Source organism: Chiroxiphia lanceolata, chromosome Z (assembly GCF_009829145.1).
Source record: "Chiroxiphia lanceolata isolate bChiLan1 chromosome Z, bChiLan1.pri, whole genome shotgun sequence".
Classification (NCBI taxonomy): Eukaryota; Metazoa; Chordata; class Aves; order Passeriformes; family Pipridae; genus Chiroxiphia; species Chiroxiphia lanceolata.
Window position 1 is genome coordinate 11,144,227 of NC_045671.1, and position 13,728 is coordinate 11,157,954.

Below are 13,728 nucleotides of genomic sequence, written 5' to 3' on the forward strand. Positions count from 1 at the left end.
TGGAGTCACCGCCCCTGGAAGTGTTTTAAGGAGGAACTTAACGTGGCACTTAGTACCACGGTCTAGTTGACATGGTGGTGTTCGGTCACAGGTTGGACTCGATGATCACAAAGATCTTTTCCAACCCAAAGCATTCCGTGGTACCTGGCTAATTCGTCACCACGCGGCTCCAGGGCCGACACACACCTGTCAGTGCCGGCCCAAGCGGCCCCGCCCTCCTCCCCGGCAGCCTCCCCGCGGCGGGTGACAACAGCCCGCAGGTCCCGCCCCGCTCCTCCCTGCGCGGGCCGGCCGTGCCCGCTGTCCCCGCCCCGCCGGCCGGCGCTTCCCCCTGGTTGAGGTACCGCCACCCCGCCGCCATCGCCATGAAGTGCCACTACGAGGTGCTGGGCGTGAGGCGCGACGCCGCCGAGGAGGAGCTGAAGCGGGCGTACCGCCGGCTGGCGCTGCGCTGGCACCCGGGTACGGCCGCGGCTCCGGGCGGCGGGGCCCGGCCGGCCCCGGCCCCGCTCTGCCCCGGCCCGGGGAGCCCCGTGCGGCCCCGGGGAGTCGCCTGACTCGGGTGCCGGGGGCGGCGGGGCGGGTTCGGCCGCTGTGCCGTGCAGCCGCTTACAGCAGTTTCGTTAAATTGCCCTGCAGATAAAAACCTCGAGAACGCGGAGGAGGCGGCGGAGCAGTTCAAGTTGATCCAGGCGGCGTACGACGTGCTCAGCGACCCCCAGGAGAGGGCCTGGTGAGCGGCGCTTGGCCTCGGAGAGGCTTAGTTAGGTCCTGTCTCTGCCTAGGCTTGGAATGTGCTGCCCTTGGGCCTTGTGGGAAGTCAGTACGGGCATCCATGGGCAGGAGCAGCCCTCTTTAGGCTTTGGAAGGGTTGGGAGCCGTGCAGCCTTCTGGAGAGGCACAGATCCGCACCCACGCCTTCCTTGCTGGAGGTGAAGGTGTACTGGGCACCGAGGAGTACTCTGGGACACGCCAGTGTTGGCCTCTGTCTCCTCTCCCCGAGCAGGAGGCAGCTTGCACGGTATCATAGGTGCCCCTCTGGTCAGCCCTGCCGGCCTTGGCCAGGGCAAGCACGCGTTCAGTGTCCTTCGGGTGCTGCAGATGTTAAGTCTTAATGACGTACATTATGTTTCTGTAACAGTCCTATTCTGAAATACACACACATATATTTAAGAGATTGACACTCTAAATATCCTGTGTAGCTTGTTTTTCAAACGGTCTGAAGCAGATTACGTAGCTAAAACCACCTGTGGTAAGTTTGTCCTCTTTGAAAATACAGGACTGGTTTTTGGTTTTTATATACCAGTGTGTGATTTGGGGGGTTTTGAGTGTGTATAGGTATTAGATGATTTAAATAATGTCCTACCTGTTTCTGAAGCATCTTGCTCAAATGTGATTGATTGCTAGCTGCCTGTTAAAAAAATTACTGCTACAGATATTGCAGATAAAGTAATAGTAAGTAAACTGAAGGTCAAGATAGAATATTTACTGAGCCTGTCTTATTTTTCTCTCTGAAGACTTTGGATGTGAGAGCTAAATTACAGACACTGGGCTAAGCTATACACTGATGTAATAAGTGTACTGTGCTAGCATACCAGCCCTGGAGAATGTCCTGTGTCTCTACCTCCTGGATGCTGTGAATTTTTTCTAGGTATGATAATCACAGGGAGGCTCTGCTGAAAGGAGGAGTTGATGGAGAGTATCAAGATGATAGTTTGGATCTACTGCGCTACTTCACTGTTAGCTGTTACTCTGGATATGGAGATGATGAAAAGGTAATGAGTTAATTTAAGGTATCAATTTAAATTCCATTATAAGTGTTGTCATTTGTTTTGTATTGAAAAGTTATGTGTAGAATTATTAGCATGGGTAGTAATAATGCTTACACAAATCTAAGACAAAACTTACACTGGACATTTAGGGAAGCTTTAATTCCTGCATGTTGTCTAATAATTACTTAATCATAATTTCCATCCAAGTCATACAACTGCAAAGTGTGTGTATATTATTCATTTATGTTATATAGTGAATCATGCCAGATATTTGCAAATCTGTTTATTCGGAAATACTTTTAACAGGCTAGAATGCTTCAGACTACAAAAAATTAATGTAACGAGTTCTTGGGAAAGGTGTGTTTCCTATAAATTAATTCCCTATCTCATTTTTTGAGTCCCCGTTGAATTTTAAAATACTCACTATAAATTAAAAAGGTCCAGGTGATCAGAAGAACCTCCACCAGAGAAAATACTTTTTTGTCTTTGTGTTACTGTACTAGGAGTCAGTTAGTAACATATTAAAGGAACATAGGATACTTAATAATGAATTTTATATCTGGAACTTCCACAAAACCTGATCCTGTGCGAGTAGAAACTTATCACCATCTCCAGCATGCTGAAAATACTTTTTAAGTTTAGATTTGACTACAGCTGTGAGAGAGACAGAGACTACATGAAGGAGATGGAAATAAAAGGCATGCGAGATAATGGAACTTTGCTAAACAGAAGGGTCTTCCTGACAAGAGCAAGTGGTTATGAGGCCTTTACCCTGTTTTTGGGCTGCTTTTGCAGAATTGTAGTATTTCTCTAACATACACTCCTGCACCTGACCATTTGTACATCTGTTATTGAGCCATTCAAAATGAGTCAGATAGATTGATTGATTAATGGATTGATTTGATTTTTTTCAGGGATTCTTCGCAGTCTATCGACAGGTTTTTGAAAAGATTGCAAAAGAAGAAATGGAATACATGACCCAGGATGATCCTGAAGAATTCCCTATGTTTGGATATTCCCAAAGTGACTATGATACGGTAAGAGCAAGTGTAAATCTGAACTGAAGGTAATGGAGTTAAACCATTACTTTGTTCCACACTGAAATGAAAGGAAAGGCTCCCGCTGATCTCTGAAGTGAATACAAAACCATATATCTGGTATTTTCTACTATTGTAGACCATTACTATAAAGGAAGTGCTTGTGCTTTAATTTGTAGTGTTTTGGTGAATTAAAATTGGTTTTTCCTGTTGGACTATAGTATTAGCCAGGCCTTTAGGGTAAGTTGTCAGACAAACATTTCATGAGGCCAACCATAATTATGCCAGTGGAACTTAAATGGAGTGCAAGACCTGTAAAACAAAAGAACAGATGTTTGCTTCCTGATGAGAGTAGTTTACCAGTATTTAACACAACTTACATTGCAGAAAGGGATGTTGAGATAATTTTTTCCAGTATAGGAAAACTGCATAGCACTTACTGCATAGCACAGCCTATAGAAAATAGATATGGTGGTTGACCTGCAGTGTTGAGCTCCCCCTATGATTACCTTGTCATCTGCAGTTAGCCTGTAGTAAGATTTGATTCTGAAAATAGTGCATGCTTTCCTTTGTGAAGTAAGAAAAGAAAATGCATAGGGGACACCTGAATTCTTGTCATCTGGTTTGCCAACTATTTTTAATATTCTGTCAGACTTAGAATTCTTTTTTGAGGTTACCAGTATTCCTGTGTTGAAATTAAATAATGAAGTAATAACACTTTTCCTAGGGAATAACTGCACAGTATCAAGTGCACTCAAATGTTGCCTCTAGTCTACTCCCTGTCACCTTTACTGTATGGCCAATTATTTATGAAATTTAAATTAATACATACCTTAAAAGTTAGTAACTTTGATGGTATAAAACTTGACTGGAGTTGGAAACAAAAGTTACAAATCAGACTTCTTAAGAAGTGTCAGAATGGCTGTTTAGATGCCAGAATGGTTTAAAAAGTGTAAATCTTCCTAGGGAGAATATGTAGTGTCTCTTAACCAGCTAAAATCCATCTCTTAATGGAGTTATGTTGAAACATCTTTTGGAAACTGCTTGTTTTGAATCTATGGCATAGATATGATTATAGACTCAAAGTGGCTTTTATGCTGTCAGTTAATAATTGCAAAAAGGGCTGGAATTCTAGCTTTAAAATCTGCCTTATTCATGCTGTTCTGGAAGCAGAGTACTCACTTTTTTTTTTCCCCTAGGATTCATGGAGATATTCATGGAGAGCAAATAGCCTCTGTTCAGTAGGAAGAGATTACACTATCAGAGGATTCCAGCATTGCAGTGCTCACTGATCTACTCAGTGGGAGTACTGTGGGAAAAGTTTTAGAAGGGAGCTACAAAAGAGGCTTCAAAATCTGTAATGTGAATGCTCTCTCGTTTGGTCTATTCAGTGAATTCACAAGAAGCTTGAGAGGCAGCTTGATCAGTGCCAGGCAGCCAGGAAGGGTTCTCGTAAGACCATGAGTTCACAAGCCTTCATGGGAAGAGCAGACTTATAGGTCAATTAGATGCAGAAACAAAAGTGATTAGCTCCAAGTGTGAGTAGTAGGCAAAGCAAAATCCACCTGGGAGTCCAGCAAGAGCTGCTGTACAGACTGCTAGAGAATATCAGAGATGTGCTTGTATTTCAAGCTTGTGCTTGTATATCAAGATGTGCTTGTTGTTGAGGTAGCTGCTGAGAAGGAGGAGAGTCTCAGTTCATACAGCTGGTGAAGCAGAGGATGATCCCTGTCATCAGTTAATGGCTGTGCATCCTTTTACACAGAATTATCTGAAGTAGAAATCTTCTGAAGTAGAAATCTGAGATAGGTAGTCTAATCTCACTTGGGTTATTGGATGAAAAATATGAATGTATGGTAATTACAGAGCTGGGTTTTTGTGATAGCAGATAAAAACTGCGACGACTTAACCTGCCAGAGACCACAACCATGAACTTTGCATGTACATGGGCTGCTGGAAATTATTTTTGAGGTGTTGATAGTTGTAGTCCATGTGAATAACAATGTCAGAAGGAGTCACTATAAGAAGAGATATTAAACTGTTAGGTTAAATTCTTCTATGAGGTATCTCAAAATATGAGGAGTAGTGCATAAGGAAAGATTGATGGGGCAAGTAATGTAAGAAGGGAGTTTAGACATATTGTGATTACTGAATATACATAATGCAGAAGGATGATAATTATTTGGAGAGAAATAGAGAACAAACCCAAAGTAATTATTATACCACATTATTAATCTAGCACTTACTAGTGAATAGTAAAAGGAAGAAGAATAAGTAAAGATCACTTTTTCTTTGATGTGAAAGCTACAGGGCATAATTTTAACATGCACTTGTATAGTTTGCTAACAAAACAGGAGCCCTTCACATAGCCCCCTGTTAAACTGTTCAAGTGATAGGCTCTGTGCTGTTGTATCATCAAGGGCAATTAATTTCTGTCCTGTTCTGGATACAGAGAGAGTATACAGGGAAGAAATAGCACTATGTGCCTGTGTTTGTTTTACTGCTTTTTTTATGCTGGTCACTGGCTGCTGTTGGAACTATATGACCAACCTTTGGTGTAATTTAATGTGGTGGTTCATAGCAATCTGTGCATATACCAGCTTGTGGACACCAAATCTTATTCTGATTGTGCTTTTCAATTTGAAAAGCAGAGCACAGCTAAGTAACTGCCACTGGTGTTGGCATGATCCAATTCTGCAAGGGAATGTTTTTAGAAGTTGCAGTTTGTAATAATTTAGACAAGGTTGTAGAATTGACACACTTACAGACTTTAAGAATGATATTAGAGATTTCTTTAAACCTTCATGTGACTTATTTATACTCTGAGGCAAAACTGTGGCCTGTATGGAAGTTAAGAACAAACTGTTACAGAAGTCCTGAATTATTTGTATGGTTTTTGTGTTTCCCCTGCTAAACAAGTGACTTATTTAATTTTTTTTTCTTACAGGTAGTCCACCCTTTCTATGCATATTGGCAAAGTTTCTGTACTCAGAAAAACTTTGCTTGGAAGGAAGAATATGACACACGAAAAGCCTCAAACCGCTGGGAGAAACGAGCTATGGAGAAAGAGAACAAGAAAACGAGAGAGAAAGCAAGGAAAGAGAGGAATGAACTGATCCGTCAGCTAGTGGCCTTTATTCGTAAGAGGGATAAAAGAGTACAGGCACACAGAAAACTTGTAGAAGAACAAAATGCAGAAAAAGCTAGGAAAGCAGAGGAATTTCGGAGGCAACAGAAGCTCAAACAAGCCAAGTATGTAAACGTGGAACAAATCTCTTTAACTTGGAGAAACTATCCATGATGATACAGTATAGAGTTAAGATTTCTCTTCATTTGCTCTTCTAAGCATGCTTGAAAATTTTAGGTATTAATTTTGGTCTCAAGTCTGAGCTTTTTAAAACTTAAGTGTCTGCATTGTACTGACCTGTAGAGATCTGAAGTAACTGTGGAGAATAATTATCTGGGTGCTGCGGGTGAGTGGCTGAAATAGCACAGAACCCAGTGTGGTTTTACTTAGCTAAGTAAGATTTAATAGTTATCGTTCCTTTAAAGAAGAAAGAAGGCAAGTTTTAGAATGAGGAAGAACAGGACTATGGCAGCCTTGACTTAGATCAGCTCCTTCTGCCTTTAGCAGGAACTGTACCTGCTAAAAAGAAAGTGAGAGAAATGAACTTCTTTTTGCTTTTCCATTTAACTCCTTGGAAAGGACCCTTTTATTGAACTAAATGCAGTTTCTGATGTTTTTATTTTTCCTAAAATAGGAAGAAGTGGTCTCTCGAGTGTAAGCACAATTTTTTCAACTGGAAGAACTTTTTGCTTGCATTATGGGAAGGAGGAGCTTGAATTCTTAAGAGTGCACTAGCAAAATAACAACATACCAATTAAAATTTATATAATAATTACAATATGTAGAGATATATACAATTTTTATATATATATATATATATATAAAAATATATATGTATACTTATATATGCATATATGTCCCTTTAGGGACAGTGAAACAGAGTTAGCCATTTTCTGACAAGCTGCTTGATAATTTTGAGTTCAGAAGCCAGCTGGAGCAAAATTCAGCTGTCCTGTGATGCACTGATTGATAACTTGGGCCGCTCTTAGTTTGGGAGAACTGAGCTGGTACATTTCCACAGTGGACAGTCAAGGAGTAATGTGCTTGTGGATTCTGTGGTCCTGTATTGTTTGTGAGTTTGGATCTTACAGCAGGATTGAGCTCGCTTCCTTGCCTGTCAGCTTGATACTGATCATGCTGTACAGCATGTTCTGCCTGAAATTCAAGCAGGACCCACCTACATTAATATTTCTGCTTGCAGCGTAGATGTGATCATTGACATCATAAATTAACTGCTCAGATTTCCAGGCTCTACAGACAATTGTTTTCTCCATCATAATAGGTTCAGAATTTTCCTCCTGGAGTACCTGAGAAGAATAAGTTATCTTTAAGTAACACTGTTTCTGTAGTTCCCGTCTCATAGACACAGAGTAGCAGTTACTGTATTATTGTACTCGCAGGCTTGCTGAGCAGTATAAAGAGCAGAGCTGGATAACTATGTCAGATCTGGAGAGAGAGTTGCAAGAGATGGAGGCACAATATGAAAAGGAATTTGGAGATGGATCAGATGGTGAAGAGGAATTAGAAGAACAGGAGACAAAAGGCATTGAAGGTATGGTATGTGAGGAGGTGATCTCTATTGAGTCATTGCAGCCTGAGTGTTGGCTCACTTACAGCCCCAGACTCGCAGTTCTGACTGTAGTGCAATGCTCTGCCTCCTGCTGAGGGTGTCAGGGTAGTGACTCTGGCGTTTTCCTTTGAACATGAGAAGAAATCAAACTACAGCTGTTAATTTATTCTAATATATGATTTGGTGAAGTAGGCTTGATCTGTTTGTGTGTCAGTAATACTGAAGAAGTTGAATGTCAGTGCTGTGACTATTTTCTGGGGCTTAAAAGAGCAGCTTGCTCAAAAATTGCTCATCTGACTTTGTCTCTCTGATCCCCACTGATCTCTTCAGACAAACTGAATGATGAAACTGGAGAAGCTGAATTTGTTGATGATCTGTACTGCCCTGCTTGTGACAAATTTTTAAAAAGTGAGAAAACGTAAGTGCTTTTGGTTGGGGGCTTGGGGATGGGAGTGTTGGGGTTTAACTTCTTTAAAAACACATTTTAAAGACTTTTTAACGTCACATAATGGTCAGTGTTGTCTATCCAGTAGAGACATTGTCAGTGCAGAAATTTCCATACTTTGTAGTGATGGATAATAGGCTTGTTATTAACTTATATGTAAATATAACAGTGTTTGCTCACAGCAACCTGCAGTAATGATCTGGTTTTTACAGCATGAAGAATCATGAAAAATCAAAGAAGCATCGAGAGATGGTAGCACTGTTACGACAGCAACTGGAAGAGGAAGAAGGAAAATTTCCTGTGTCTTTGGATGATGCAGATGAAGTAAATACCAAAGAGGAGGAAGAAACAGAAGATATGCCCAAGCAGAAGTACTTTAAATTGGTTTTAATGTTACTGTGACTCATGGTTTAATAAGTCTTGGTGGCCCTCAGAGGGAGCTTCTGATGATTTGCAGTTGCATTGGAACTCTCAGTATTGTGCAATTTGAAATACTTCGTAGCATCGGAGCTCCAGTGAAACGCATGCACTAGTGTGACTGCATTCAAATGCTGTAGAATAGTAGTCTTGTGTTATCACTGCTACTTAAAGTTATATGTTAAGGAAAAGAAGGGATTGCTGTTTTTCAAGGAGGGGAACTTGCACAGAGACAGTGCTTATTGATTTGGTACTTTCTGTCAGTTGGTTGCTGGCATTTAAGGAAAGTGAGTGTGCTTAGAATCAGAATTGATGAAGTAAGTTGTACAACTTCATTTTTTAAACGGCCAGAGCAAAATCCCAGCTAACTCACTCGTATCTTCAGGCTTAGTCTGAGCAGAATAAATGTTTTACTAAATGCAATGAGTAGTTTAGGAGACCTATTGTTTTAATTTCAGGCATGACTAACTCTCTGTGCCTACTGCCTCCATAATACCATGTTTAGAAGATAAGGGAAAAAGGTAGCTTGGCACTAGTTTGTTTGTTGTGTTTTTTTTTTTTTCATGGAAAAAGGTATTTTTAAATTCTTATCTTTACAGACTCTCAAAGAAGCAGAAGAAGAAACAGAAAACAATGAAGGTATGTAGTCATATGATGATACTCAGGGAACTTTACAACCTGGTTTTGTTATTTCCTAACTTGATTTTTTTTTTTGTCCTGTGAAATAGGAGAACTTGAAATTCCACTTGAAGATTGTTTTAAGATATTTTTAATTATTCTTTGACTTCAGAGTAATTTTTATTACACTTTATTATCATAAAATATGATCATAGTCTTGTAGACCTCACTTTGTTCTGTTTGTGCAGATTTTAATATGTGGTGCTGGCTCTAAAAAGGCTACAGCTGGAAGTATAAGGAAGATAGATGGAAATAGGCAGATAGGGAGAATGCAAGGAATTAATCAGAAAGACCAGCAGTGGCCTTAGTGCATTAACAGCTCAGTTTGATGTTGCTTTTGGCTTTAGTTGCAGGAGTTGGTATAGTGTATTTTCTGTTAATCTCTAATTTGAGGTGGGGAGTGAAAAGACTAACACTGTATTGGCATCCTACCGTGACTGTAGCTGTTGGAATGAACATATCCATTCTACCTTTCACTTCAACTGTAAACAACAATCTGTTGTATTCCAGCATCTGAGTCTGTGCATGATATGACAGATTCTGTGCCAACAGCAGCAGGTGAAATTCACCAGCTTCAAGGTGTTTCAGGCTTGAGTGGCAGGAGTGCCATAGTGAGCACACTTTTCTGTCTGCTTTCTTCAAGTTTTATTCTTTTCAAGTATTACCTCTTCTCTACTTAGTCCTCAGTCCTACCTTTGTCCCAGTGAGCTGTCTGTACCAGATCCTGCCTCTTCCATCCTTTCCCAGGATCGTCTCCTGTCTTTCCCCAGCCTAACCCCTCTAGTCTCCTATTCTCTGTTCACCTTCTCTGCCCTCTCCCACTATATTATTCTCTCTTGTCCTCAGGAAACTTCCCTGAGATTTCCAAGCAACTAGCTTCACATTGGTTGGTCCAGTTCATAGTCCAAGTCAGTATTGGCTTGACCTTCATGTTTCCATGCTGGCCATAAGGCTCTGGTTAATTCTTTTCTACTCTGTTTGAGATCAGAAAGGCTGTTCTCAATGCATAGGTGGCATACAGGCACCGTGGCTCTGTTCCTTCAGTTTGGGAACGAAGCCTGCTGCAGCCTGGACAGTAGGTGCCACTCTTGCACAGCAGGAGCTGAAATCTTGTGCAGAGAGATCCTAACCTCCATCCTCTGCCAGGTGTTATGGTTATTGTTGTGGTTTTTGTTTTCTTTTCCTGAAGCTTGATTAACCAAGTTTTTTGAGGTAGCCAAGACTGCACTAGAGGTGATAGAGTTGCATTAATGTAGCATTAGGGCAAATTTGTTGTCCTGCTTTTGGGAGCTTTGCTGTTTTGCTTCAGGCAGGGGGTTGATATTTTGCTGAAATGTTTGTATTGAGTCTAATCTGGTAAGTGGAAAAGGCTACCAGTGTTTCTAATGTTAGGGAAGAAAAATACAGTGCATCTATCTAGTTTCAGTCAGTGCAGTTATTTTGGCTCAAGTGTCCTGATGCAGGTGTCTGGCACAGAAAACTTTAGTCTGAATAATTAAGCTTTTGTGAAGTTACAAGACAAGCCACTATCTGTGAAATGAGACATGGTAGTCAGAATGGGCTGAGCCTTGCGTATAATTAAATTCCCCCCTCCTGTAGTTTTAGAGGCTGTTTTATTGGTGTTTCTTCCCTTCACCACAGGTGTCCTCATCTTTCAAAACAGGAGAACTAAGGTTTTATCTGTTACAATCTCACTGAAAACACACAGTAAAATTAAGAGGGTCCATGGCTTTCTCTTCTCCCCACCCACCCATGTTTGAGGTAAATGAGTATAATACTATAAACATGGTCACTAATGAACTGAAAGTATTTAACTTGCATTTCCTCTGTTTGGACAGAGTTACGAGGACTCTCTTGATCAAAGTGCTGATGAAGAAACAGTTGAACAAAAGGAGGTACCCAGCATGGACAAGGACAGTGGCTCAGCAGAGGAGTTGGTAAAAGATGGCCAGGGATGTGCTGTGTCAGAGGACACAAGCACTACAGATGATGGCAACCAAGAGAATGAAACAAAAAGTGAAGTAAAAAGGTGCGTTGGGTCAGAGTATTGCAGTCACCATGTCATTTTGTGTCATGTTTGATACTGTCAAACGAGTCCAAATTTACAAATGTGAACTGTGGAGGCTACTCTCTAAAGCAGGTTTGAATAAATATGATACTAAACAAAGAGTGTAGGACCTTCTTTGGAAGGTCCTTTGCATTTGACTGCAAATCACTGCCATATCACTTACCAACTGCTGAGATCAACAATTGTATAAAGTAAATAATTCTTTTTCTGGATGCATGTGCATTGTGTTGTGTGAAGGAAGAACAGGGAAAAGCAGCAGGGAAACTGACAACTGAAAAGCATCAGAAGCTCGTGAGAATTGAATGTTCCTGTGCACTGATCTTAGTTTCTTTTTGTCTATTAGCAGCACTAAGCCTAAAGGGAAGAAAGTCAAGGATGCAAAAAAGTTTTCTAAGGCATCTTCAGGGAACCCAGCAACGGTATGTCAAATTACTTACAGTATTTAAAATAGAACAATAGAATTGTTAAGGTTGGAAGGGACCTTAAAGATCATCAAGTTCCAACCCCTCTACCATGGGTAGGAGCACCTTCCACTAAGACCAGGTTGCTCAAAGCCCCATCCAGCCTGGCCTTAGACAATTCTACAGGATGGGGAACCCACAGCTTCTCTGGGCAACTTGTTCCAGTGCCTCACCACTCTCAGAGTAAAGAATTTCTTCCTAATTCCTAATCTAAACCTACTCTCTTTCAGTTTAAAACCACTACCCCTTGTTCTGTCACACTCTGCACATATAAAAAGTCCCTCTCCCTCCCCTTTATAAGCCCCCTTAAGGCACTGGAAGGCTGCAGTGAGGTCTCCCTGGAGCCTTCTCTTCTGCAGGCTGAACAACTCAGCTCTCTTGGTCTGTCTTCATAGGAAAGGTAAAATATGGTGGTCATATTACTACAAACAGTGTTGGTTGTTTTGATCACAAATTCTATTCCTGTGTTTTTATTAGAAGCTAGGAGACTGGAGCTCTTGTCCCTGCAGAGAAAAGCAGGACTAAGCTTTAGTTCTAAGAGATTTGCTAAAGTTGCTAAAGTTCTGTATCCAAGGCAGTTCAAATAAATTAAACAACTGAGGACAAAGCTGTTCTCACCAGGTAAGTGACAGGCAATAATATTTGCATCTTTCCCAGTATTGATGCTTCCCAGAGACAGCAAAATTCTGTAGTAACTACAGCAAGGACATAGTAAATTCACTACATCTCAGAGCCCAAAGAATTATGTGTATAGTCAGGTGAGGTCAAAAGTATTCTTTACCTTGACTTAGATTGGCAAGGCTTCCATTGTTGTTCTTGGTTTTACTTAGACTCCTTTGAAGTATCAAGAAGTTATATTTGCATTTTTTTTAAAAAAATGCATATATTTATTTGTTAATCAGTATTGGTGATAGAAACAAAGAGCTTATTCACATTTCATAGTCTAAGAGAAACTGCATATGACAGATTGGTGTACTGCACTTATTACATATTCAGTATGAATGTGAAGCATTCTGGGTTTTTTTATCATTGCAGAATGAAGTTTCCATCATCTGTGTAACCTGCAACTGTACATTTCCATCCCGAAATAAATTGTTTGAACACCTAAAAGCCACAAACCATGCAAGAGCAACATCCACATCAGTTGCAAATGAAGCTGTAAACACCAGAAACAAAAAAGAGAAACGCAAAAACAGATAGGACTTTGCTACACTGACAGTCTTCAGCATTGTAAATTAAAACTCTCCCAAAACTGAAACATACACATTACCTATGTCTGGAGATTAACAAGGAAAGCAGGTACCAATTCAGGAAAAAATGAAGATGCAACAAAAGGAATACCATCTTGTGAAAGAACCTGTGTTTTCTTTTGGCTTTATCAGCCTTTTTTAATTACAGAGTGGTTTGGTGGCACGGCCGAGGCAGGGGCTCCTTCCAGTGAGCCACCTGCTCTAAAGCCCCTTAACCTCGCAGCACCTTTCACTCTGAGGATGGGGATAGTAACTCAAAGCTACTCACCTTGTATTCCTATAAGAACCTGCATGGATTAAGTACCAGCAGATGGGAAATAATAAATTATTTTAACTCTTGTGTGGCTGTTTTTCTTTTGAGAGGGCTTATCTCAGGGTGCATGTAGCCAGTAGCAGGGCCTGTAGTTCTCTGGTCCTCTATCAAAGATGAAACGTAACCAAGACATGGAGAAACACAGGCTTTTTTTCTGCCATCCTTAAATTACTTAATTACATTAAGCAGCAGACAGAAGGGAAAGAGTAAGATGACAAAGCTGTTTAATCAGTTTTGACAATTGCTATTTGTTTTGTACGTCTACCTCCATGCCAGGCATTGGAAAAAAGGTCTAGTGGAAGAGTCTCGTTGGAATAAGTGAGGGAGAAAAAAATGAGTGGCATAAATAAATTAATTTGTTCTGATTTCTAATGAAAAAACATGGCACTTCTGTTTGAATGCTTAATCTACCTGATCTTGAGTAGCACTTGAAAAAATGGTGGGATAACAAACATCTGATTTTGGAGTGGAATCGGATTGTACACAGGAGTTGTCAACACAATTGAAGAAGGCAGTGCTCCCCACAAGGGCTGTAGGATATTGTTTAGGAAACCTGTAGAAGGAGATTCCCAGAGGCACTGATACTGTGT

At 40.8% G+C, this 13,728-nt stretch overlaps 1 protein-coding gene across 3 annotated transcripts; it reads left to right on the forward strand.

The window, feature by feature from the left end:
• Positions 1 to 300: 300 nt before the first annotated feature.
• DNAJC21 (DnaJ heat shock protein family (Hsp40) member C21) lies at positions 301 to 13,503 on the forward strand. 3 transcript variants are annotated; one of them, XM_032675534.1, is made up of 12 exons: positions 301 to 462; positions 640 to 733; positions 1,652 to 1,775; positions 2,687 to 2,809; positions 5,757 to 6,061; positions 7,337 to 7,488; positions 7,837 to 7,924; positions 8,164 to 8,331; positions 8,968 to 9,007; positions 10,885 to 11,075; positions 11,458 to 11,533; positions 12,611 to 13,503. In XM_032675534.1, the coding sequence occupies exons 1-12, from the start codon at positions 366 to 368 to the stop codon at positions 12,773 to 12,775; spliced, it is 1,623 nt and encodes a 540-aa protein (XP_032531425.1). In that variant the 5' UTR covers positions 301 to 365; the 3' UTR covers positions 12,776 to 13,503. The 3 variants fall into 3 exon arrangements, with proteins under 3 accessions (XP_032531425.1, XP_032531426.1, XP_032531427.1); XM_032675535.1 differs by having other exon boundaries at positions 11,461 to 11,533; XM_032675536.1 differs by having other exon boundaries at positions 8,164 to 8,322.
• The last annotated feature ends 225 nt before the right edge of the window (positions 13,504 to 13,728 follow it).